The 27,346-nt window shown below is 48.3% G+C and overlaps 1 protein-coding gene across 1 annotated transcript in view; it reads right to left on the bottom strand.

The window, feature by feature from the left end:
- Nucleotides 1-27,346, bottom strand: part of ATXN10 (ataxin 10) — a 167,064-nt gene that overhangs the window by 121,323 nt on the left and 18,395 nt on the right. Inside the window, 4 exon segments of the mRNA XM_043562909.1 lie at nucleotides 2,878-3,036; nucleotides 5,248-5,344; nucleotides 18,880-18,962; nucleotides 26,064-26,255. Of these exon segments, the coding sequence (XP_043418844.1) occupies nucleotides 2,878-3,036; nucleotides 5,248-5,344; nucleotides 18,880-18,962; nucleotides 26,064-26,255 (531 nt within the window).

Genomic DNA, 27,346 nt, shown 5'->3' with positions numbered 1-27,346 from the left:
TGCTCAATTATAAAACAACCCATACGGAGGAAGGTAATCTAAGTCAAGCACAGTATCCCAATATTTTCAGACACCAACTTGTGTCTGTGTGCAAATGGGTAATTCAAATACAAATGAATGCTGGGAAAACGAAATAATTTTTAAATGAGGCATAATTTCAGGAGGACAATAAAGTTCACACTGAAAGAGACCCAAATTGAGAAAGCGCCTCTGAAACGCAAGTGGCACAGGGGCGCCTGGGGGGCTCAGTCGGTTGAGTGTCTGACTTCAGCTCAGGTCACGATCTCGCTGTTCATGAGGTCAAGCCCCATACTGGGCTCGCTGCTGTCGCACAGAGACCGCTTCAGACCCTCTGCCCTTTCTCTCTGCCCCTCCCCGGCTTGCACTCTCTCAAAATTAAATAAAAACATTAAAATAGTAAAAAACTTTTAAAAATAAATTTTTAAAAAATGCAAGCGGCATTACTGGCAGCTCCGGGCTCCCCCCACTTGGACACAAGCTGTGCCCCGAACTCACTGGCCGCTATGTGAAAACACACATAAAAATAGATCTTATGGAAAACGGAAGAACAGGACTAAAAGCAACAGGATTTTTGATGAATTCTACAATGATGAAAGGAAGGGCCAATTCCTCAAGACATAACAATTACAGACAGATATGTGCCTAACAACAGAGCCCAAAAATAAGGGACACAAAAACCGACTGGTCTGACGGGACAGACAGAATACGGTCCCCTTCCAGGAATGCGTGGAACAGGTCGACAGAAGACCATCAAGAAATAGAAGGCCTGGGACGCGTGGGTGGCTCAGTCGGTTAAGCATTCAACATCAGTTCAGGTCATGATCTCGGGGTCTGTGAGTTCGAGCCCCGCGTCAGGCTCTGTACGGACAGCTCGGAACCTGGAGCCCACTTCCAATTCTGTCTCTCTCTCTCTCTCTCTCTCTCTCTGCCCCTCCCCTGCTCACGTTGTTTGTCTCTCTCAAAAATAAACATAGAAAGAAAGAAAGGGAAAGAGAGAGGGGGAGAGAGAGAGAGAGAGAGAGAGAGAGAGAAAAGAAAGAAAGAAAGAAAGAAAGAAAGAAAGAACCAAAGACAGAAAGAAGGAAGGAAAGAAAGAAAAAGAAAGACTGTAGAGGTTCAACAGGCATCTAGACAGCGCCCCCACCAAACCCAAATCCACAGCACATGGGACAGTCTGCATGACAGACCAGGTGCTCGGCCATAAAACACACCTCAACATATTTAAAAATGAAAAACAGGGGGCACCTGGGTGGCTCAGTCGGTTAAGTACCCAACTTCAGCTCAGGTCACGATCTCACAGTTCATGGATTCGAGCCCCGCGTGGGGCCCTGTGCTGACAGCTCAGAGCCTGGAGCCTGCTTCAGATTCTGTGTCTCCCCCCCCCTCCCCACCCCTCCCCTGCTTGCTCTGTCTCTGTCTCTCAAGAACAAACAAAAATGTAAATTAAAAAAAAAAACTTAACTGAAAAAAATTAATAAGCCCTAAAGAAATGGAAAGATACCTCTATACATGGACTGCAAAACTTAGTCTAGTTAAAATGGCAACATTCCTGAAGCTGATCTACAGATCCATGTTATCTCTACCAAAACTCTAGCTGCTTTTCCAAACAAGCTGAAAAGCTGACCCAAAAATTAATATATAACACAAGGGACCCAGAACGGCCCAAAAAATCTTGAATAAGATGAACAAAGTTGGAAGACTTAGAGTTTTCTGATTCAAAACTTACACAAAGCTACAGTAATCGAGATAGTGAGGTACTGGCTTAAAAGAGAAAACAGAAAGCAGGAAACAAGAACAAAACCTACAAAAACCCTGATCAGAGCCTCAGGGAGCTCCGGGGCAACAACAGAAGACTAAGGCGTCATCAGGGAGCAGGGACTGCTCTGGCCGCCTCCCTCCCACGCGTGCGCACAGGCCAAGCGGACAAAAGCCCAACACCCTGTGATCCTCCCACAACTCAGGGTCGGCAGGCCTGATGCTTTGGAGGCTGTCAGGGACGGTCAGATGAGGGGCCGTCCTGACGAGATATGGAGAGGTCTGCCCAGCCCCTCAGAATATAAAACCGCTTCAAGCAACGTGGCATCCCGTTGGGATGACAACGGTCGTCCCAGTCATCCGGCCCCTTTTCGACACGTGGGACGATGGGACTCACGGCTTCTCCTTTTCCTTGTCCACAGAATAACAAACCGTCTAAATCTGACAGTGGCTTCTTGAGTCTTAAAGGATCACAGTCAGCCTCAGCCGTGGCCTGATGTGGAGTCCCCACAAGAGAGCGGAGAGATCACGGGGCCAAAAAAGTGTTCAAACAAATAATGGCCGGAAACTCTCCAAATCTGGCAACGTAAACCTACAGATTCGAGAAGTCGAGGGAACCAAAGAAGACATACTCAAATCCACATCAAGACATCATAATTAGGCTCCTGAAAAGTCAAAGAAAAATCTTAAAAGCGACTAGAGGGAGATGAGGCGTTGTGTACGGGGCCAGGGGATGGACGGACACTACAATTTGGACGACAATGGATGTCTCGGTGGAACACAAGCCGCGAGACACGTATCGACGTCCGATCCGTAACGAACCATCAGGCGCAGCCACGGCGGTGTGACCCGGACGACCCCAGAGGGCTGCGTATTCTCAGGCTGCGCCCCGGGCCTCACCGCCTCCCAGGACCCCCGACTCGCCCGTCACCCCACCTTCCCCAGCCTCCAGGTGCTGCCCAGACGCTTTTCTCATTTTGTCCGTATCGTTTAGCGTCAACTTGCTGTTCGACTACCGGAATTCAAACTCTGGTTTGCTCTGCAAGGAAAGGGATCCGCTCGGATGTTCTTAAGCAATCAGATTGCCAGCGAGGGACTTACGGCCATTCCGACTCGGGCTGCCTCTGGTGAGCTTCGACGACGTCAATCGCGATGTTCAGATTCTCTTCCAGTTCTTTCATTCTCTCAGAGTTCAGGGAGGTGAACAAAATCATTGACGAGTAGGCAACAATTTTCTTGTCTGGATGATTTAAGCAAGACCTTCCAGAGAAAGACATGAGGGCATTAGCCCCATTGAGCAATATGGTAAAATATGGATTCTGACAAACAACAATCACCCAATTAACAAATGCAGTGCATGTGACGTTTCTGAGGATTTAACAAAGAATGACAACACTTTGAAACGAGTACCTTATCTACTGGAAAAAGAGCAATCTAAAATGAGTCGTGACACACTGTAGCCAAAATTAAAGATGCAGCGGACTTTAGGACTTGAAAGCAAAAAGCAAACACCACCCGATTAAAGGAAAAGATAAATGATGACACCTATAAAACGTGAAAATGTTCACTCTTGTTAGAAAAAAGAAACCAAAAGGTAAAACGTGAGGCCCCGTTAACTACGGGCACTCCTTTCAGCATCACGAGGGTCAGAGGGTTTACGGGAACGGTGGAAAGACGGTACCCTGGCAAGAGCGGAGCCAAGAGCGTCAGGGGGAGTCCTGCCTCGTCACCTCTCAGCTACGCCGTCTTAGTTAGGAAGGTCACTGAGTTACCCACGGCCAATTACGCCCCGGGTTGCGCACTACGGCAGGATTTGTTTTTCCAGTTCCACTGCATCATACTCTCCTGGAGGAGGTGTTATCCATACATCACAGACAGCGACTGTGTGGACTCTAGCCGCCCAAGTGCACAAAGCCAGTACCTCTCAAAGACGGAACTCAAATTTGGTTACGTTTGTCTCACAAACGCGTGCAGAGTGCAAATTACCTCTTGCCGTGTGTTTTCTGATATAAAAATGGACTACGACGACCTCCCTGGCCTATCTCACGGCGCTTCCGTGAGGATCAGATGTGACACCGTAAGGAACACCACCGCGTAACCTGTCGCGGCTTCTCTGCCTTGTTCAGGGGCCTCTCTTCTGGGTTTCTGTGACACTCGGATTTACTCGAACTGTGTCCGTCTTACACTACAGTGTGCTCACCTGTTCTTTTATCTCCCCCAAAGCACGGGCTTTTGGGGAATAATAAATAGCTCTAAATTACCCAAATTCCACTCGCCTAGCTCAGAACCTCACAGATACTAACTAGGTGTTCAAAATGTTTTAAAGGAAGGAATTCTCAAGAATGAGTAATTTCTATTTCTGTAGCTTGAATTCCACAATTCTTTCCTCCCACCTAAGCTCAATTATCGTGAATCATAAAGATTTGGTGCCTTCAACTCTCATTATTTGGAGGAATTTGAGAGCCAGTTATCGACTCAAGTGAGCTAGGGACCACATTCGAGTTTATGTGATCCTGACATCATACTTTACACGGAAGCCCAGAAAACCGACGCGACCGGGGAAGGCAGCAGGGCGTTTAGGCAGCAGAGCACCGCCTTTGGACCCGGAGAGCGGCTCTGCCCTTGACCAGCGGTGAGCGCCGGTTCCTCACCCCGCCCCGCACGGCCGCTCACAGGACAGGAATCGCCCGCACGGAATACCCAACCGGGGCAGAGAAACGGCCACGGCTCGGCCGCCTTACTGCTGCCACGACCACGGACACCCCTCGTGGGCCACGGGGCCTGGACTAGAAGCCAGGCCTCCCACTCTGAGACAGCGCTTCCTACTGCCTACCCTGCCTCCGTTACCCACTCACCTTCTATCCCGGCGCTCAACTTTGTGTGAACGAACAGAAGTTGGTCAAAACAAAGTACCAAATCACCAGGAAAAGCACCGTGAACCAACCTAGACAAGCGGATTGGCTGTGCCCATCTTACCGCTCTCCAGATCTACCCAGCCAGCCTTGTGCCGGGCACATAACAAGTGCCCGATGGATAAATAATGACCAATTCACTGCCCATACTCCAGCGTTTTATGGCTTTTTTTTCTTACGAATGTGTTTTCCTATAAATCACAGTGAACTTAACAGTATTTCTCACTTTAATCAAAACTCTTATTTTCTTAAAAAAAAAAAAAAAAGCCGACATACAATAAAGGGCATAAATCTTGAGTGTACAGCCCAATAAATGATTAGACGTGGATATAACTCCATAACTACCACGCAGGTCAAGACACGGAACACTCCCAGAACCCCAGGAGACTCCCTCGTGCCCTCTCCCGGCTGGTGCCGATCCTGCCCCTGCCCCCCACCACCAAGCGCCATCCTCAACTCTCTGACCAAGGGCTAGTTTTCCCTGTTTTTGAACTTCACCTAAATGGAATGATATAACCAGTCTTTCCAGAATGAGAGAAACTTTTATCGATATACTCACAGAAAGAGTTCTGGGAAAGCGTGCACCCACACGACAGACTGCGAATCTTCATTCCGCGAGGCGATGTTGCCTAGAAACTGCAGGCCACAGCGAAATGCTGACGATTTATAAAAATAAGAAAGATACAATTTAAAAACTTGTTAACACACCAAATAAACATATCTTAATAGAAACCATTCCACGTCATTAAACGGGAAGTTTCTGTTAACTTCTTTTAACTACATAAGTCTCTCGCCGCGATGAAACTTTGGGCATGACGTTAATATTAAAATGCCTTACCAAAACAATGTGCTCCGTACAAACTGAATTAACTTCTTTAAAAAACTGTAAATGTCAACACAATATACCTCTAATTTACATTAACTATCACTGGACTACGTGCTCCAATTAAGAGAGTTACTCTTTGACCGGAATTTTAAAAATCTAACTTAATGCTACTTAAAACAAACATCTAGAACATAATACTATAGAAATATTAAAAGTTAAAGAATAGCAAAAAGATGTATTAGGCAAATACCAGCTAAACAAGAAGTCATAGACCCCTTAAAATGAGACGTAACAAACATTAAGGCAAACAAGCATTATCATTTCAGGGGCGCCGGGCTGGCTCAGTCGGTGGAGCACACAACTCTTAGTCTCAAGGCTGTGAGTGTGAGCCCCATGTTGGGTGTGGAGATTGCTAAAGAAAAGAAATAAACTTCAAAAAAAAAAATGATTTCAGAATGACAATTCACCAAAAAGATAATAATTATAAATTGTAATCATAACATGGCCTCAAATATATATATATATATATATATATATATACACACACACACACACACATATATAATTAAAAGAATAATTGACAAAACTACAGAAGAAAGAAAAAACCCACAATTAAACTCTGCAGTAGTAACACAACTTTCCTGGTGACTTATAAAACAAGCAGACAAAAAACTAGTGTCTGTAAAAGATTTTAACAGCATTTAGTAACAACCTAGTTGACACATTCAGAACGTTTCACCAAATAAAACTAGAGCATATTGGACAACATCCACAACACTGACAACACGCAGTGCTGGCACGGATGTGAGCGACAGGGACGCTCACGCACGGCTGGTAGGGACACAGAATGGTACAGCCACTGTGAAGGACAGTTCAGTCCCGCGGCTTCTTACAAAACTACGCACACGCTTACCATACAATCCAACGATCGCAGCCCTTGGTCTCTACCCAAAGTAACCGAAAACTTATGTCCACACAAAACCCTGCACATTAATGTTTACGGCAGCTTCACTCATAATTGCCAAATGAAATTATGAAAGCAACCACGACGTCCTTCCGTACATGACCAGATAAATGAACTGCAGTCCGTGCACACAAGGAAACGTTACTCAGCACTAAAAAGACACAAGCTATCAAACCATGAACACACATGGAGGAAACTTCCATACAATTACCAAGTGAAAAGGCCACACACCGTATGATCCCAACTGTGACGTTCTGGAAAAAGCGAAACTATGGACACAGTAAAAAGATCTGTGGTCGCCCAGGATCAGGGCAGGGACAATGAACAGGCAGAGCACAGAGGACTTTCAGGCAGTGAAACTATTCTGCATGATTCTATCACGGTGAATACACATCACTGCACATACTTTTGTCCAAACCCATGAAATGTAAAACACCAAGAATGAACCATGATGTAAACTACGGACTTTGGGTGACAACAACATAACAAATGCATTACAGATGACCCTTGAACATGGGGGGGGGGGGGGGGAGGGGGGGAGGGGAACTGATCCCCACACAGTCGAAAATCCACAGATGACCTCTGACTCCCCTAAAACTTAACTATGAATAAATAACCTACTGCTAACCAGAAGATTTATCAATGACATAAACAGCTGATTAACACATATCTTGTACATTGTTTCATACACTATATTCTTACAATAAAGAAAGCTAGAGAAAAGAAAATACTAAGAAATTGACGGGGAAGAGACAATACATTCACAGCACCGTTGTGTAAAAGTCCATCTGCGAATGTGAGGAGCCGTGCATTCAAGCTTATTGCTCAGGATCAGCTGTCACTATGGCGCACACGTTAAACGCGAGGGAGGCTGTGCAGGTGCAGGGGCAGAAGACACACGAGGAATCTCTGAACCTTCTCAATTTTGCTGTGAACCAAAAACTGCTCTAAAAAATAGTCTGTTAAAGGAAAGAGTAACAGGAGAACACAACTGTGTACCGGCCACAAACACACACCTGTGTGCAACTCCCAACGTAGCGTGAATGTGTGCAAGGCACGTGACCTCTGTGAGATCCAAGTTCCCCCCCGTAACGTGGACAGTCCCTGTTCTGTCAGTCATAAGGATGACACGGGAACCTGCTAACACAGCTGAACGTGTGGGAGAGAACGCAGAAAAGGCTCACCTGGCCACCCTCTTTACTGGCACAATACGGACTTGATAAATACTGGTTTAAAATGTCAGGTTTCCAAATGTTCCATGAAAACGTGTTTGTTCCTGCGGTCGGAGACTCTAAACAGACACCCTGAGCGCTTACTATATACGCACTCGCGTATCACAACGCTTACCGTACTACCGTATGGAGAACCCTACTGCCGAGACAGGTGCTTTTATCCTCGTTACAGAGCACAGGAGACCAAGACCCACGGCGGTTATAAGGAATCTGACCCAAGTCACACAATTACAAGGTATCGCAATTCCGGATTTATTCCTGTGACCGTATCAACCCAATACGGTGGTCTCGTGCTTATCCGAGCACCCACTTGCTTATACGTGAAGCTGATTCGTGAAAAGGAAAAACGGGTTTCAGCCGCGGAGTGTACGGTCTTCCCAAGGACATACCGCCAAGCACTTCACCACGTGCCGGAGAAAAAGACGAGTCTCCGCGCACTTTTAAAGACTGCCATACAGACAGTGCTCGCTTCCTATGTGGCAATTACACCTACGTGCGAGTATTTGGGGGAAATTAGTCCCCAAAATGATCGGAAAGTCACCAGGTTTAGAACAAGAAAACAGACCCCTAAATAACCTGTGGGGACAGAAAAGAAATCACTACGGAAATACGATATTTCAAACCATGTGTTAACAAAAATACCTCAAACCAAAGCTTCGCGATGCAGCTAACACAGTACAGGAAGGAAAACCTTTTTAAAGCTTTAAAATGCGTATTTTGGGGAAGAATGACAAAAATCAATGAATACCTGCTTCGAGAAATTACAAAAAGAATAAAAATATCCCAAAACAGGGAAGGAAGAAAATAAAGATTAAGAGCAAGAAATTATTAAAACGGACAGCAGTCATAAAAAGAGGGTATCAGGAAATCGAAAACGTGACTCTTCAGAAAGCACCATACAGACCAACCTTTGGAAAAACGGGTCAAAATGGAGGAAAGGCACAAAGGACGCCAATGTTACACGTGCAGAAATGACAAAGGCGAGGCTGCCAAAAGAGAAAGTCAGAAGATATCACAAATAACATGAGGCCACACTGTTTGCAAACTTCAATTAAATGAACAAAACCCTAGAGCACAGCTAACACAAACTGTCTCTGTAAAATATCCAGGGAATGCCCGCAGAGCGCGATGGCCACGAAGGGAACTGAAGCGGCAGTCACGTTTTCCCACAAAAACACATCCTACGCCCAGACGGCTTTCCCGCCAGCTCACACTCAAGGGAGAAAGACTTCCAATTTACACAACCCTTCCAAAGAACGGGAAGAGAGAGAGCAGACCCTCAAACCAAGCCGGTGTGGCCAGCCTCACTGGGACCGATATCCAAGTTGAACACGCACGCTATGAAAAAGGAAGAGAACAGAAGGTAAAAATGCAAAACCCGTGTTTCAGGAGGAATCTCGTACTAGAGAGGAAGCTGCACTCACACCTGCACCGCAAACTGCTCTACCCTTCCGGAGTCAAACTTTGTAAGCGACCACATCAACCTACAAAGGACAAAACGATCCGATCATCCCGAAGACTGCAGAAGACGTAGTTGGTGAAATTCGACACCCGTTCATAATTTTAAACAACAAGCCAAACTGAACAACTCATAGCCACCGAGGAACAGAGGAGGGCTTCTTTAACCTAAAAATGGGTCCCCAACACAGAACGCAAGGCGCACGTTATGGTTAACAGCCAGATGGAGAAGGAGCCTTCCTTCTGAAAGGGAAGGAGACGGAGGTGCCTGCTATCACCACGTCCAGTCCGCACTCCGCTGACAATCCGGGCCGGCAAGACGAAGAAAGGCCAAACACTGGAGGAGACAACACTGAACTGTTTTTTTGCTTTCCTCTACAGTTGAAATGTCATTTCTAATGTATGTGGACAACACTTTTAGGTGTACAAGTTGTCTGAATTAGTAAGTCCCAAAAGCTTCTGGATGCAAAGTCAGTATTTAAAAAGTCAGTAATACTTCCATACATATAGGGAACAAGCAAAAAAAAAATCCAGAATGAAGCCTATTCATAAAAGCACCAAAAATGGGGCGCCTGGGTGGCTTAGTCAGTCAAGCATCCGACTCTTGATTCTGGCTCAGGTCACTATCTCATGGTTCATGGGTTCGAGCCCCACGTCAGGCTCTGCACTGGCAGCATGGAGCCTGTTTGGGATTCTATGTCTCCCTCTCTCCCTGCCCCTCCCCCGCTCACATCTCTCTCTCCCTCTCTCTCTCTCATTCTCTCAAAATAAATAAACATTAGGGGCACCTGGGTGGCGCAGTCGGTTAAGCGTCTGACTTCAGCCAGGTCACGATCTCGCGGTCCGTGAATTCGAGCCCTGCGTCGGGCTCTGGGCTGATGGCTCGGAGCCTGGAGCCTGTTTCCGTTTCTGTGTCTCCCTCTCTCTCTGCCCCTTGCCCGTTCATGCTCTGTCTCTCTCTGTCCCAAAAATAAATAAACGTTGAAAAAAAAAAAATTTTTTTTTAAAATAAAAATAAATAAATAAATAAACATTAAAAAGAAAAAAGCATCAAAAATGTAACTAAAAATGATGCCCAGTGCCACTAAGAAAAAAGATTCTAAACTTGACGGAGTAAAGAATTATACCACGTTCACAGAGGACAGGAATCCGTTTTTCTCTAGAGATCAAATGCGATCTGAGTCTGAATTCCCCACAGGGTGTGTGTGTGTGTGTGTCTGTGTGTGTGTGTGGTCATTTTACACATCAGAGAACATCTATATGTTTGTGTGGGCATCTCTAATCTGACAAGATGATTCTAAAATTTACGTCATGATATAAACAGCCGACAGCTGAGATGCTGTTGAAAATCACGAGGTAAGAAGATTTGTTTTCAGAAACCAGTAAGCAATGGTAGGTACCAGTACCAAAAATGGAAACTGGGCTCCTGCCCCACACGACACAGAAAATTCAACTCCGAATACTAACCTAAGCGTAAAAAAGTAGAACTAGAAAGCTTTTAGAAAACAACACTGCAGAGTAAGAGATTTTAAACAAAACACACAAAATAATACCATAAAGAAAAGCATTAACCACCTAGACTACATTAAAACTAAGAACACTTTTTTCTCAAAAGCGTTAACATCCTAGGGTTAAAAAACAAAAACTATCCATAGAACAGGAAAAGATGTGAATGAACACGTAACAGAAACACGTAACTACCGCAAGATTTGAGCTTTTGTAAGTCGGCAAAAAGACAGACAAATCTGATTTAAAAAACGGGAGGGGGGGATTTGAAACAACGCTTAATAAAGATCTCCAAAAGGCAAAATAAAGGAAGTGCTGAACCCCATGGAAAAGGCCAAGATTCTACGACACACCCGCCGGACTGGCAAAAATCAGGCAGATGACACCCGAGCGTCTATGAGAAGGTGGTGCGGCCCAGCCGAGGGCTCTCTAAACCCGGCGCCTCCCGGACATCCCCGAGAGCCGTGCGCGGGCCGGGTTTACTAGGTTTCGAGTGGGCGCCGGTTTCGTAAACCCTCCACCACCTGCCCTGCCAAAGGGCAGACGGGCCCTTCCGGGAAGTCTCCTTCGCCGGCTGGCAAGTTCGGCATCGCCAGGCTTCCTGCAGCATGCTGCTTCTCTGGCATCCGCCCGCTGTGGTCAAGTCTCTCCAGCGATTTGCTCCGGCAAATTGTGACCAACCGGGTGTGTCCAGCAGCCGAGAACTTCCTCGGGATGCTTCTGAGCAAGTTCCGAGTCAGGATACCTCCCTGTGAACGACCTGCCCCTGCACCCCAGAGGGTGGATTTCCAGCAAGTTCCGCCGACACCGCCTCCCCACGACTTCCCCACCGGCCAGATCCTCTGTTGTTTTTAATTTTTTTGTGTGTTTATTTTTGAGACAGAAACAGGGCATGAGTGGGGGAGGGGCAGAGAGACAGGGAGACACAGGATCCGAAGCAGGATCCAGGCCCTGAGCTGTCAGCACAGAGCCCAACACAGGGCTCGAACCCACGAACCGTGTGAGATCGTGACCTGAGCCGAAGTCGGACGCTTAACCGACTGGGTCACCCAGGCGCCCCAATCCTGTATTTCAAGACTTGGTGACACTCAGCAGTTCTTTACATTAAATTGTCCCCGTTCAAGTTAAGGCATTCAAGTTTCCATCTCCTGGACGTGCCCTCTCCAGCAGAGCAGATGGAGAGAAGGGAGAGCAGGAGGGAGGAGTGGGGAAGAGAGGGAGGAAGGGACAGGGGGCCCCTGTGGGAGCAAGAGAAGAGACACCAAGCACAGGCCTCAGAGCAGGATCATAGCTCAGGCAGGACATCAGGCGAACAGAACCGAACTACTTGTTTCAACGAAGAAAACTTGCTATCAGCAATCAGATACGCTACAAAGGCAACACTGCGGTAACACAGACACCGGGGTCACAGGGAACAGCCACCACCCTTGGAACCGACGGCACCAGGGGGAGCTTCTGAGAGCCCAGGACCTGCAGGGGCTCTGCGGGGCTGGGAGCCAGGCCCCTGGGGAAAGGGGCCGCCCGGTGACCGTGGATGCCTCGGGAGCACAGGGGACACCTTAGGGAGGGGACGTGGACAAGGCCTGGCCAGCTGACGACGGTCCCCCCCGGGGGAAACAAAATGAGGCCGACGGGGAAAGCAACGGAAGGTGGGCGCAGGTACGGCTCTGGGAGGGAGACGTGAGTGGGGAGCGAGTCCCTGCCTCCTCCTCCCGCCTGCCGCTCAGCTGGGCCCGACACACGGACGCCCGGGCCTGGCAACGCCACACAGGACCCGGACGCCAGGGTGAGTGACGGTGGCCGAGGAGCCAGAATGACGTCCAACGCGCAGCAATCGCTCCCGTGATGTGCAGGTGGGATTTACGTGGGTTCTTACTGTATCTTCATAGTTAAGGCGGACGGCACCGTCCACATTTCACAGATGAAGAAAAGAGGCACAGAGCGAGCACATAAATCAGCGGCCAGTGAGGGGCCAGCCACGACTAAGGCCGTGCTGCGCGCCTTCAAGGCCAGCCGGCTGACGGGAGCAAGCCGGTGTCCGTACGGTTCACACGGGCACCGCAATGCTGGCCAGGGAAATACTTGAAATACTTCTGTCCTTTGCGGTAACCAGATACTCCCCCGAAACGCCAGTCCCAGCCCCCTCCTGGCGACACACCCCATACCTAAAAGGCCCCTGCTGGCGGGCCTCCTCGGCCTCCCAGGGCCGCGCCCCAGCTATGCGTGGCATGCGTGCCGAGGCGGAGACGCCCGCGCCCTGCTGTTTGCTCACTGTTTTGGAAGCGGTTCACGTCGGGGCCAGCGCAGCCCATGCAGGCGGAATGGCATGTGACGAGATCCTGAGCGGAAAGAGACCGAGACGCTTCCGAGGAAGTAAACACCAGCACGGGTTGAGCGCCAAGAAGCGAGGGCTGAGGGACAGCGGCAGCGAGAACGGAGGCGGTAACTGACGCTTGCGGAGGATCCACCGGGAGCACCTCCTCTAACCCTCGCGACAACCTGGGAGGCAGGTATTGACGTCTACGCCTTTTACACGGGGCAAACCAGAACCCCATCACACAGCCCGCCCCGGGGCAAAAGCAGCAGCAGGCGGGTGGCTCTTCCCCAGGGTGGGAATCGAGGCTGATCAAGGTAACAAGTCACAGGAGAAGGAGCCGAAATGAAAGATTTTGCTCCAGAAAGGATCCCCCCGCCCACCCATCAGCAACCAGAGGGCAATTTCAAGAGCAGGGGGACTTCCGAAGTCTTTAAGCTTTCTAGGCCTCTGCTTTGCCAGAGGAGGGGGCCGGCCTGCTGGTCGGGGCCCAGGGCTCCCGTCCTCTGTCCTCAGGCTCTCAGGGGATCTGGCCTTCCCTTCGAGTCCTATCACCTGATCCCTGGCTGAGCACGGGACGCGCTGTTCCTCCAACACCTCAAAGGCAGAGTAGCCACGAAGATTAAGGAAGGTAAGGTGTGTAATGTGCCTGCGCCCCTCACTTACACAGTAATTCAACGATTCCTGGCTCAAAGATGGTCGAACTGTGGCCGGGGATCGCCAACACCAAGAGAACGACAAAAAAAAAAAAAAAAAAATACCAAGGAAACGATGAACCAAGAACTTCAAAACTGAACAGAGTTAACATTACGATCCAAAAGATGCAAGATACAGAATTCCAAGTACACAGTCATTCCCATACATATGAACACTGAAAAAGGACTAAAAAAAGTCAAGTGTTTGTCTAAAGCAGCCTGCGTGTACACGAGGACTATTTTTCTTTCCACTTTCCGGAGTTTTTAAAAATTACTCTGTAACGAGTTATGGAAAATGGTTACAGTGAAAAGTTAGATCCTCATTTTTAATCTTAAATCACAATTTAAAATGCCCTTTATATTTTCACTGAGTATTGTAGAATGTTAACAGTCAAATCTTTGTAAAATTGCTCACACACACACACACACACACACACACACAGCCAACAATATAAGTTGGTCTGGAAGCCAACTGACCTAACAATTCATCAGGCAGCTAAAAATTAGCACTCTGAATCAGAACACGATTCCAGGAAGGAAAAGGTTTAAAGATGTCCTAGCGGCAAGAAAAGAAACCCCAGACAAGTACAAATGGCCGTTTACTTTGACCAAACAGCTTATCAACTGATCTATGTAAATATTGCAAATGTTACAAAGCCCCTCAAAAATCCCAACATTATTTTTACAGATTAGAAAATAAAGGCCAAAAACAACACCAATAACTCAATTAAAATAACTCATGCTTGTGTTTACATAAAATTTGATGAGCATAATATATTCGTCACACCACTGCAATTATTCTCTGAAAATAATACTCTAAATATTATTTTGACAATGTAATTACAGTTTTTACCTCAAGAGTGGTAACAAAAAGCTGGCACAGATACCCTCCTAAAAATCCACAAAAAGACGATTCTCACAGAGAAACAGTCACAACACAGTATGGGCGCTTTATTAAGAACCAGAATACTCTTGGGGCGCCTGGGTGGCTCAGTCAGTGGAGTGTCAAACTTCGGCTCAGGTCACGATCTCAAGCCCCGTGTCGGGCTCTGTGCTGACAGCTCACACTCTGTCTCTCAAAAATAAACAAACATTAAAAAATTAAAAAAAAAAAAAGAAAGAACCAGAATACTTTTTACAAGGCTTATGTTACGCTTGAACTAACATACTATAAAACTTCTTTAAGTTTCATTGTTGAGTCCAAATTTCACTGCTGAATTCCAAATAAATTCAGGAATACCGTGAACTGCCTTTCCCAAGGAGTGAGAAATACCTTTTTGACATCCCTTCTCCTCCTTGCCTCAGTAATATCCTCCCACTCTGCCTATAAACGCACGTGATCCGCCTGAAGCCAACACAACCGGAACTTACAGACCTAAATGCGTGGAGAGACGGTCCACATTCATGGACCAGAAGACTCAGGGTCACGAAGATGGCCAAGTCTCCCCAAATGGATCTACAGATTCACCACAATTCTCAGTATGCACAATATACAAATAACTCTTGAAATTCACCCACAAAAAAGACAAACAGCCCAATGAACAGCTGGGCAAAGAACCTGAACAGACAATTCCCCAAAGAAGATCTACAAATGGCCAAACCAGGCGCCTAAGAAAGTGCTCGGCATCATTCCTCAAGAGGAAAACGCAAATCGCGATGAGACACCATTGCACAAACGTCAGCATGACTAGAATCCAAAAAAAAAAAGGAAAATAAACGTCGGCAGGGACACAGAGAAACCGGAATGATGTACGTTCTCAGTAAAGACGTAAAACAGTTCAGCCGCTGAGAAAAGTTTGGCAGTTCCTTGACAATTTAAATATAAAACTGCCCCAGAAATTCTTCCTGATATACCCAAGGAACAGAGAACGGGTACTCGGATGGGACACATCCGTGCCTGCTCAGAGCAGCACCGATCCAAACAGCCAAACGGTGGAGACAACCCCACGTCCGGCACCGACTGAACAAACTGCTATGTGCACACGATGGAACGTTGTTCAGTCATCTGAAACAATAAAGTGCTGACACGGGCTACGACGGGGATAAACTCTGGACAACATTCTGCTCAGCGAAAGAAGCCAAAGAAGGTCCAATAATCCTGATTCCACTCACAGGAGAAATCCAGAAGAGGTAATCCCGTAGAGACAGAACGCAGACCAGCGGCAGCCAGGGCTCAGGGGAGGGGAAGCGGAAAGCAGCAGCTCAGGGGGCACAGGGTTGCCTTTTGGGATCATGAAAGTATCTGCAATTTGAGCTGGTGGTCGCACAACAGGGTGACTGCCCCAAATGCCGCTCAACGGTTCACCCGCAAGTGCTTACCCGTGTGCTTGTGGGTCTCACGTCAGTAAGAAATGTATCACTTAACGAAACTAATACAAACGCAGCTGCCAAGGGGCACTCAGGTGGCTCAGTCGTTGGGCGCCGGACTTCAGCTCAGGTCGTGATCTCACGGTTTGTGGGTTCGAGCCCCGCGTCGGGCTCTGTGCTGACAGCTCAGAGCCTGGAGCCTGCTTCGGATTCTGTGTCTCCCTCCCTCTCTGCCCCTCTCCCGCTCATACTCTCTCTCTCTCAAAAATAAATAAATGTTAAAAAAAAAAAATTAAAAAAAAACAAAAACAAATACAGCCGCCAACCCGGCAAACAACTCTGAACACACCAACACAACACAACACAACACAACACAACACAACACAGGTGTCTGAAGATCTGCCCTCTGATTGGCATGTATCAATGAAAAGCCAGGCCACCAACCACACAGCCAATGTATTCATCAACGACAAATCAGGTCATGAAAAGTTTCAGCAATCAACTCCTTGAAGTTTTTCGTCGGATCGCCTACTTGCTTCGGCGAAGAGAAAACTCAGTCCCGTGGAACAGTCTTTGATCACGTGAACACCCTACAGCAAGTCTCCCGTGGCGCGTCTGGGGTAGAGCAGAGGGGCCCCTGGAGCCCGGGGAAGACAGGAGGGCGCCTCATGCGCGCTGCCGTGAGGATGGGGAGCGGCGCTGCCGCGCGGGGGCGTGGGGATGGGGCTCCACGCCCCAGCAGCGGGCCGCTCGCTCTGGCAGTTACTCAGTCACAGCATGCGCGCCCTGCCTCCCCGGGGGGCCTCATTCAGGAATCCATCCAGGGAAACTCACGTCCGCCCGCTTCGGTGCCGCCAGGGCCACACTGTCCACCACGCCAGGAGGTCTCAGTAATTACGGAACGCGGTCCACTCCCAACTCCCCTTCTCACGCCACACACAGGCTTCAAAACCAGAGGCTTTTCCACGCAACAGAGCGCAACCTGGGTCTCGCTGCCGATTTGTCTTCCCCCAACTCGAGCACGGAGGCTTCCGTTTCGCCATAAAATGAAGCTACAAAAAGACCGTTAAGCATAGAACGTCTTCAAAATGCCCTCCAACTAAATCCTACACCCTATCGGTTTCTCGAGAACACCTGAGAAATCAGAGCTGTTCAAAAAAACGCAGAGCAAATGCTTTGTGTGCAGAGTCTTAGACAATTTAGTTAATTGAAAAGATCACTGCGATTCCCCAAAAGAAGAACTCTCAACCAGGTAGAGACACAGGAATTTTAACAAAGGCGTTTTAAATGAGAACACTAAGGAATCACAGAACAGGAAGAGAACTGAACTGAGCCAGGCAGCACCTCTGACAGCTAATTTAGCCCCCTGTGCTCTGTGCCTCAGTTTCTTTGCCTGTGAAGAGACTACCCGGTCTCGTTCTCTCCCCGACCCCAACGGTAGCACGTATATTACCATGAAGGTGAAAGGCCTCACTGTTGAGAGTCAGTACAGGCAATGAGAACTAAATATAAACCAACTTATAAATCAGATCACATTCTACAAACTGCTGGCGATTGCTCCTTTATTTTTTTCTTTTAAGTTTATTTATTTTGAGAGAGACAGAGCATGCATGTGCGTGTGTGGGGAAGTGGCGGGGGCGGGGGGAGGATGGGGGCGGGGGCAGGGCGGGGGAGAGGGAGAGAGAATGAGTCTCAAGCAGGCTCCACGTGCTATCGGAACAGAGCCAGACTCAGGGCTCTGATCATGACCTAAGCCAAGATCGAGTCAGATGCTTAACCAACTGAGCCACCCAGGCACTTGTGGGGATTTCTCCTTTAGAGGACGTATTTATTGAATTATCAGAAAGAATTTGTTTAATCCACGATCTAGTAAATCTTATAAGCCGGACATTTACATGAAGATTTTATTATTAAATGGCTTGGGTTTGCCCAGAAGCGTTTCAAGGCCTTAGATAGAGATCATATGTTTAAATTCTGTTTTCTTACAGGGTATTACAGTAATGATCCCTGTCCAAAGAAGAAGTATGGATGCTACTACCTTAAGAACCAAAAACATTCAAAAAAGTCTAGAAAAGCTTCCTGGTCTTCAAATCAAGATGCTTGATTTCTCTCCTAATCCCTTATCAACAGCTATCCAACAGTCAGAGAGCTACCCTCCCTCAGTCATGCCAGGTATTTGACTCAGGTAACATATTTAGCACCAGACTCCCTCCACTGCACTATAAACACGCCGAGACAAAGATTTTCTGCCTGCTTTGGTCACTGTTCAGAGCACACTCAGCACCAAGAACAGGCATGCCACCTTCACACATCCTGAGAGACACCATTACTTGGCAAGGGCCACCATAACGAAGCACCACAGAGTGGGTGGCTGAAGCGACGGGAATTTATTTTCTAAGTTCGGAGGCTGGAAGTCCGAGGTCGTGGTGTGGGCAGGGCTGGTTCCTTCTGAATCCCTCTCCTGGGCTTGCAGATGGCTGTCCCCTCCCCGTGTCCTCGCGTGGTCGTCGTCTCTCTGCGTGTCTGTGTTCTGACCCCCTCTTCTTACAAGGACACCAGTCATAACGGATTACTTATCTTACCTTATTTATCTCTTCAAAGGCCTGGTCTCCAAATATAGCCACATTCTGAAGCGCTACAGGGTGGGGACTCCGCCATGTGGATCTGGGGACAGGTCGGGGGGGGGGGGGACGCAGTTCAGCCCACAACAGAGGGAGGAAAGGAAGCCGTTGCCACTTTTTTATGGAAATTCACTGACATCACTAAACACGTTTCTCTGTATCATGAAACACGACACATTTGCTTTAATGAACGATGTAACACTCCAAGTTGTAGTTTTTAAACCCGTTTCAAAGACACAAATAACCCGTGAATCATACCGCAAGTTACCTGTCAACAGGGATTCCTGTTCCACCCGCAGTTCACGGAAAAGAAGAATCAAATCGACAGCGACGCCAATTGTATCCAAGTTCCTGTAAAGGGTTTTTAAAAAAAGAAAGTTAAACACGTTGATTTTCTTAAACCTGCATTTCAAATGATGAGCCAGGGAAGGGCGCCGTGAGCACTGGCTAACGGTTCCTGCACTGAACAGAACCGTGGCCCTGAGCCGTCCGCATCATAACCTCCAAACCTGTGGACGCGTCACCTTACGTGGCAAAGGGGACTCTAGGTTGTGAGGAGATTCGGGATCTTGAGATGGGCAGATTATCCTGGATTAACCAGGTGGACCCGATGTGGTCACGAGGGTTCTTGAAAGCAGAATACTAGAGGGTCAGAGTCCGGGAAGGGGCCGCGAGCCCGGGGAACACAGGCGGCCTCTAGAAGCCAGGGAAGGCCAGGAAAAGGATTCTCCCCGGGAGTCTCCAGAGGGAACTCAGCCTCCTGAACTCCTACACCAGAAGGTAAGAGATCCGTGTTGTGTTACGTCACTCAACGTTGGGTAATCCGTCAGAGCAGCAGCAGGAAACTAACGCGGATCTGGGAGCAGAAGCAGAGGTGCGCCGTGAAGAAACATCTGAACAGTGGGTGTGGCTGTGGGACCGGGCGCCGGGGCGGGCAGAACTGGGAGGCGCAGGACGGAAAGCTCGGATGCCGTGGGTAGGTGTGTGGACACCAAAGGCACCGCCGGTGAGGGCTCAGGAAGAAGTGAGGGAACCGATCATCAGAAACCGGGGAAAGGGGGCCCTTCCTCCACAGGGGAAGAAGCTTAGCAAAATGAGGAACCCGGACATTCGGCTGAGCACGTTTCCAAGCGACATGCAGGACGTGTGATCTGACTGCTTCTTGCTGCGTATAATACAGTGACGCCAAGGGGAGAAATAAAGGAGGTGGAAAGGGAACCAGGTCTTGCTTCAGGAAACTCAGTCTAGCCAGACCGCAAAAGATGCTACAACTGGGACAGACTGGCAAGAAAAGTGTGCTCTGGAGAGAGCCAAACCTTTCCGGACAACCTTTTGCTCATGACTTGGAAGGATCAAAAGGTCAGAGTGTTCAGACACACGGCGGGGGGAGCTCTCTGAAGAGGTAAGGGTGGGACTCACTCCCCTCCGTCACCGCAGCAGGACCCAGGAATAGAGACGGGGTTATCTAGGAAGGCTCTATGGAGGGCCACCTTGTCTGATGGCGTGAATCCCCATGACATACAAGGTTGTCGGAAAGGTTCTACTGGTAGAAACTCTGCCAGCGTGGACAAAATGCACCGAGAAAGGATGAAATCAGACTCCCCAAATTCTACAGGCAGAAAGTAGGCTGATCCAACTACTCAGGGGCAAACGTGTGCTACCCTTCAAGAAAAAGGAAGGGTGATGCTGAGGGATGGGCCGGAGGCACAGCCTCATGCCACAGAGGATTCTTCCCAGGCCCTGAAACCTGAGTTTGCCCAACAGAATTCTGAAAGTGCTTGGGATCAGTAATTCCTCTTTTCCTTCAATTTTCTCCTCTCTCAAATGATAATGTCTAAAACTGTTACCTTAGGCTTTGGGGAGCAGATAACTTGTCTTTGGGGAGCAGATAACTTGTCTAGCGTCACATGTGCACAGACAAAGAGAAATTCTGCCCCAGGATGGAGCGCGTCCAGAGTCAGACCCATAAGTAATTTTTACATGACTGGATACTGAGATTTGGAACTTCTCAGTTGATGACTTAGAGGAGATTCTGTACTTGAGCTGATGCTGTCAGGGTCAAACACGTGGGGACCTCGAGAAGGGATGCATGCTTTCTGCACATGTAACAGACGTCAATCTTTAGGGGCCAAAGGGTGGGCTGTGGTAGGAAAATTATGGCCCCGAGAGGTGTCCACATCCCAAACTCTGGAACCTGTTAACACATTATCTCACATGGCCAAAGGAATGCGGTATAAGAAGAAAAATACTTTCGGTCTTTGTCCCCCGTTCCTGGCCCAGAGCTCCTAAAACCCCCGGAATTTCTGGTGTGGTCAGGAGTGTCTTCTGTTACTCACGACAAGCCCCGTTCAACCATACGTGACCTTATGCTGATAAGGTGACTCTTTCTGGGTCTCCGGGTAGCTTCACAGGGGGCCTGGCTGCCGGGGAGGGGAGACCAACCAAGTGATCAGGGGCTGTAACTTTCACCCCAACCTCCAGACCTCTGGGGAGGACGGGGTCTGGAGAGCGAGGTTCATCGCCAACAGACAATGATCAAGCCTATGTGAAGGAACCTTCGTAAAAACCCTACTACACAGAAGTTTGGAAACCTTCAGTGTGGCTGGGTGAACACAACAGAACGCCAGGAGGATGCAGACGGGCCCAGGGAGGGCACAGAGCCCTGTGGCCGCCCACCTGTCCTACACGTCTCTTCTGTTTGGCCATCCCTAAGTTGTATCCTTCATGGTGAACTGGGGACAGGATGTAAAGGCTTCCCTGAGTTCTGTGAGCCTTTATACTGGATTACCATATCTGAGGGGTGTCACAGGACCTCCAAATTTGTAGTCAGCTAGGCAGAGATGTAGCTCAGGTACCCCGTTCACATCTGAAGCAAGGCCATCCGGTGGGACTGAGTCTTTTAAGTTATGAGATCTGATGCCACTAACTCCAGATAGGTCCAAATAGAACTAAACTGCTGGACCCCCGGCTACTGCCAAAGACTCGAAGTTGGTCAGAAAACACCGCGAGAGACTTTTTCGATGAGATTAAATCAATGGTTTTGAGATGATGAGGTTATCCTGGATTATCTGTGTGGGCATCATGTGATCCTGAGTGCTTACCAGAGGGATACAGGATGGTCAGAGCCGGAAAGAGATACCGGAAGATGCCACAGTGTTGCTTTGAAGACGGGGAGGACGGAGCCATGAGCCAAGGAAAATGGGCAGGTGGCCTCAGGAAGACAGAAAAACCAGGGAACGGCTTCTCTATTAGAGACCCCAGAAGGAGCCAGCCCTGCCGATACCTTCACTTGAGGTCAGTGAGACTGACTTTGGACTTGTGACTCCAGAACTATGAAGCCAACGAATTTCTGTTGTTTGAAGCCACCGGGTTTGCAGTAATTTGTTAGCAGCAAAGGAAACCAACGCAGCTCCCGACCTGCCCCACTTCTCAACACGAATCAGACTGGAGCCAAGATATTTCTTTCCGGGGCTAGTGGGTACACGGGGAGGGTCCTCCCTCCCTTCCCCAAGGCCAGGGGGTCAGAGAGCCACTGTTCCTTCCTCCTTTACTTGTCAGACCAGTATAGGAAAAGAGGCCGTTCCTGCCCTCGCCTCTATACGGCCAGATGGTCACCGGGCCAATGTGCCCACGGCCTATTTCTATATGGCCAGAGTTCTTGAATTAAAAAGAGAGAAAGAGAAAAGAAAAAAACCTGTAATTTCATGAGATGAAAATCTTACCAAATTCAAATTTAAACGCAGCCACGGGCATTCAGTCACGTGTTACCTGTGGCTGCTCTCACACCACGACAGGAGAACTCAGAAACCGGGACCGCGATCACAAAGCCTGAACCATCTCCCTGGCTCTTGAGGGTAAGAGTGTAGCGACCCCCGCAGCAGGGTTTACACCGGCCTGCGGAACTAACTGCTTTGGGTAGTGCTGAGAACTTCCTGAAATTTCAGTGGACTCCGATTGTCTGCCTCGCCGTGTTATACACTCCGTATGTGCAGAACACAACCTTGGTCTACACAAGGGCAGCATCCGGACAGAAGATGTAAAAGGCCTGGAGAGCATCACACCTTTTGATTAACTCCTTCATAACTTAACACAAAGCGCCAGAAAACTCCATAACAGCTGCAGTCTGAATCCCGACAGGCTCGGAAATTAGCTAAGGTCGACTTTGAAGTCCTTACTAGAATCTTTTGTGTTTCTGACCAGAAAAATGGTTTTTCCAGGAGCTGGTGCCTTAACCGGTCGGAACTTCCCTCGGAGATCAACTGTGAATAATAACACAATCCTAGAAGGAAAGAGGCAGAAAAACAAACACCTTCTGATGTTCACTCTCACTTCACCCCTAAGTGTAAGCTGCGTGCGAGCGGGATCCCACGGCCACGAAGCAGAGTGCGGGCTTTGACGGCCCCTCCGGAAGACGGCTGACATTTCATCTGCCATAGTGTTTACTTTTGTAATGTCTGAATTTTTACAGTTTCGGTATTACTTTTACACTCAGGAAAAGAAAATGAGAATTCATTTCCAAGAAAGACATATCCTCATCCACTTTCATCGTACCACCCCATTCCCGAGCAGCTGCAAAACCCACGGACGCAGCACACTCGCAGTCTGCAGGAGTAAGGTCACGGGACACGCCTGACGGCCTGTGTGGGAGACACGGCCTGCCCTGCTCAGGGACGCCGAGGCACTCGTTCAGGGTCCCGTGGCCGTTTAAGGGACGGAGCAATCACACACAACAGGGTCAACGGGTGTCACAGAGCACTTGGGGCAGCTGTGGAGTCACAGAGAAGGTTCCCTGGCTCTACTGTTCAGACAAGTTCCATACCCCAAGTCACAGTTTCTTCTCTGTTAAGAATGGAAAAATAGTAGCATGCTATTTCTTGGGTTTGTTCTAAAAACAAAACAAGACCCTGCAGGTCAAGCCCTTAGGACAAAGCCTGGGCGTAGGGCAGGCCCACCGAAGGCTCGCTTCCTTCCCCACGAGGCTGGCAAAGCACGGGATGAGTCTGCCTGCCCACAGTCAGAGTCTCCGTCCTAACTAAGGCTCTCCTATCCCTCCCCCATCACGCAGGAGGGCCTCTCTGCCAGGAAATGGACAAAACACACTAGTCCCTGCCCACTGCTGCTTAGCACTAACTAGTTATGTTTTTACATGGTAACTATTATTAGCGACATTATTATTGTTTCTAGGCATTTATCTGCAAATGGACAGCAGGCTCTGTTTGGTATTAAAGTTACACAACCCTAGCATTTCTCCCCCTTCTCCTTTGATCTTAAAAATCTCATTCATCACATCAAAGCCTCAGGTATAAGACTGTCTAGGCAGCAAAGGGGGTCCCTCAAGTGGCTTCTGGACCAGCCCAACTTTGCCCACCACAGCAGTGACGGAGGCCTGGAGGCTCAGTCTACATTCAATTCCAGGAAAGGAAGCTGAGCATGCTCTTTGTGGCTTCTGACTTCATCTCAAGAAAAAACGTGTAATAAAAAGCAGATTCCATTAAATCAGAGGAAAGGTGCTCAGTTCTGGGAAGAGAGAATAAGTAGCAGGCAAAGAATAAGAACAGTGCCTGGCAATTCTCTTGCTCATCTTCTTAACTACTTTAAAAAATGTGCACCTTAGGGGCACCTGAGGGGCTCAGTCGGTTGGGCGTCTGACTTCGGCTCAGGTCGTGACCTCACAGTTTGTGAGTTCAAGCCCCGCGTCGGGCTCTGTGTTGACAGCTCAGAGCCTGGAGCCTGCTTTGGATCCTGTCTCCCTCTCTCTCTGTCCCTCCTCTGCTCATGCTCTGTCTCTCTCTCTCAAAATAAATAAGCATTAAAAAAATTAAGAAATGGGGTGCCTGGGTGGCTCAGTCGGTTAAGCATCCAACTTCAGCTCAGGTCATGATCTCAGTCCATGAGTTTGAGCCCCGCTGACAGCTCAGAGCCTAGAGCCTGCTTCGGATTCTGTGTCTCCCTCTCTCTGTCCCTCCCCCGCTCATGCTGTCTCTCTCTCTCTCTCTCTCTCTGTCAAAAATAAACATACATTAAAAAAAAATTTTTTTAAACGTGCACCTTATAAAATGGGTGGAAAGAGTTTCCAACCTTGCGCAATCTTAAGGAAATCTTAAGACAGGTGATCTCAGAAACGTACAAGACATGCTCCTTGTTCAAAGCAAACACAAGGGTAATGAATTAAAGAGACTAAAACTAAGTAAAACGTTTCCAACTAAGAAAAGTGAGGTCCAGAACGGCATATGCCTTTAGAAAGGCAGAATCTAGGATCAGAGAATCAAAATTAGGTTAAAATCACTGTGCTACATAACTATAACCAAATACCTCATAACACATTAGAAATAGAGTAAAACCTTGGTTTGCGAGTATAATTCGTTCTGGAAACATGCTTGTAATCCAAAGCAATTGTATACCAAAGCTAATTTCCCCGTGAGAAATAACGGAAACTCAGATGATTCACTTCACGACCCAAAAATATTCCTATAAAAATGATTACAATACTGTAACGTAATACAAAATAATTTAAAAAACATTAAAAACATAAAGAAAAACAAATTAACCTGCACTGACCTTGGAAAACCTTCGTGGCTGGTGTGAGGGAGACCAGGGAGAGGAGGGTTACTGCGTAGGACGACTTTCACTACCACTAATGGAGTCACTGCTGTCATTGGCTCAATGGAATCTTCTGCCTGGGGGCCACTGCAGATGCTCGCAGCGATGTAGGCTACAGTGCAGTATTGATAAACTCTTGTCATGTACCGTATTTAATGTAACTGGCAATAAGGCACCAGGGGAAAGGGTCTATAACTGCAGGCAGCCTGAGCTAGAAGGAAGCAAAGCGTTTCTAAGCTCACTCTTGTCTGGAAAAGCAAAGGACTGTCCACAGGTGCTTTGAAGTGACCAAAAAAAAAAAACAAAACAAAAACAAAAACAAAAACAAAAAACCACTAGTGTCAGCGGTGGGCACCTTCCAACGTCCTGAAAAATCACTGATTTCTGCCAAACACCACGGCCTGAGACTGAGCATCTGAGCACGGGAGATGATCACCCACAGTCCCTCCGTGAGCAAGAGAGAGAAGAAACACTGGCTCAGTTGTGATCACGTGACATCTGGCATCACGTACTATTCATATTGCAAGACATCGCTCATTTATCAATTAAAAACGTATCGGAAAGGTTTGCTGGTCTTGCGGAACCCTCACACGAGTTACTCGCGATCGAAGGTTTTACTGTATAAGTAACAAACTGAAATAAGCCCCAAGGTTAAAAACATTCTATCCTATGTCGTGCCATCTATGTGCTCATCCAAAAGCCGCTAATGGCAAAGCCTGCAGAGCACCTCTCCCCTGGAGACGTAAAAACAGAGCCTCGTGGTAACGCTGGTTAGCACTGTGACACCAACGCTGTTTCTCGCCGATAAACCCGCACGACGGAACAAGCGTGCACATACACAAAGAGTACTACCTGATGGAATTCTGGTTCACGGAACACTCTATGCAGGCGTTTCGGAGACACCGGAAGCATTCTGTTATCAGCTGCAGACTGGAAGTGAGATGTTCCACTTGGGAGGGGTCTCTACAGGCCAGCTCAACAGCATGAGAAGATTTCTTCAAGATGTCCAGGACTCTTTGGAAGATAGTCCTGGGTGCCGTTTCTCTGAAAAAGGATAGAACTGTTACAAACCAGAGGGAAAAAAAAAAGTCGAATTTCCACATGTCGTATCCAGAATACGGTTTATACTTCTATCTGTGGGGAGCCGGGCTCGGCCTGTCTGTCCCAGCTCCTTGGCTTGCAACACAAAATAAAAGAGCTACATCTACGGAGTGCTGAGCCAGGTACCATTCTTACCAACTTCTTCGTATATTATTTAGTAAAAACCCAACTGAAGAAGAGGGGAGTTGAAGTAACTTGCTCATATAACTTGGCTAATAACGGGCAGAGCCACATTTCCAATAGGAGTCGGACTCGAGTACCCCCACAGCCCAAAGACCGGTGACGGGGGATGGTCTACGCCTACAGATCTGTCCTTAATCAAAACAGAATATCTACATTTTATGTTCTAGAAAGAGAATATAACCACGTCTGCTGTCACCCAATAAGTACTAAAGTACAATTATGAGAAACAGTCTTCGTGAAGCTGCCGGGGAGGCCAACGCGTTATCCACTCCCTAGATACGGAGAAGCCAGCAACAGCACATGGTCTGAGCTGGAATATTCCACTGCAGATGAGAAGCAGAGAGAAAAAGGAGGAGGAGGAGGAGGGAGGGCGGGAGACGAACAGGGAGAAACGCGGAGAGAGAAAGAGAGATAAAGAGAGAGGTGGGAGGAGAGGGCGGGGGGCGAGGGCACCGTCCACCCGCCCCGAGTGCGCGCCCAGGGGAGAAAATGAGCCGGTGGCCGTTCCCTGGGGGCTCCTCCGTTCCCACATGCCTCTCACTCGGGAAGCAGGGCCTGCAGGGGCTACCGTTACAGAGCTACGGAGATAAGCATTTGTGGTGCAACGTGGCACCGAAATGCAAGCCAACTTCCTCATTCCGTGAGTCTCCTAAAGAAGCAGCAATCTGTTCTCATGTTAGAAGAAAAACTGCTGTGCTGGGCGATCTGAGACATTCTCGCAGATTCTTTCTGACCATGAGAATGTTCGCCTTTGGCCCTGTTGTAGGGTCCCAGCACCCTCCTTTCTTCCTCGCTCCGCGCCAGATTATCAGATTATCAGGGGAGCGCGCGCGGAGGCAGAACCGCGGACA

The sequence above is a fragment of the Prionailurus bengalensis genome, chromosome B4 (genome assembly GCF_016509475.1).
Source record: "Prionailurus bengalensis isolate Pbe53 chromosome B4, Fcat_Pben_1.1_paternal_pri, whole genome shotgun sequence".
Lineage (NCBI taxonomy): Eukaryota > Metazoa > Chordata > Mammalia > Carnivora > Felidae > Prionailurus > Prionailurus bengalensis.
The sequence above is the reverse complement of the archived record's forward strand: the minus strand, read 5'-3'. Positions and strand labels throughout refer to the sequence as shown.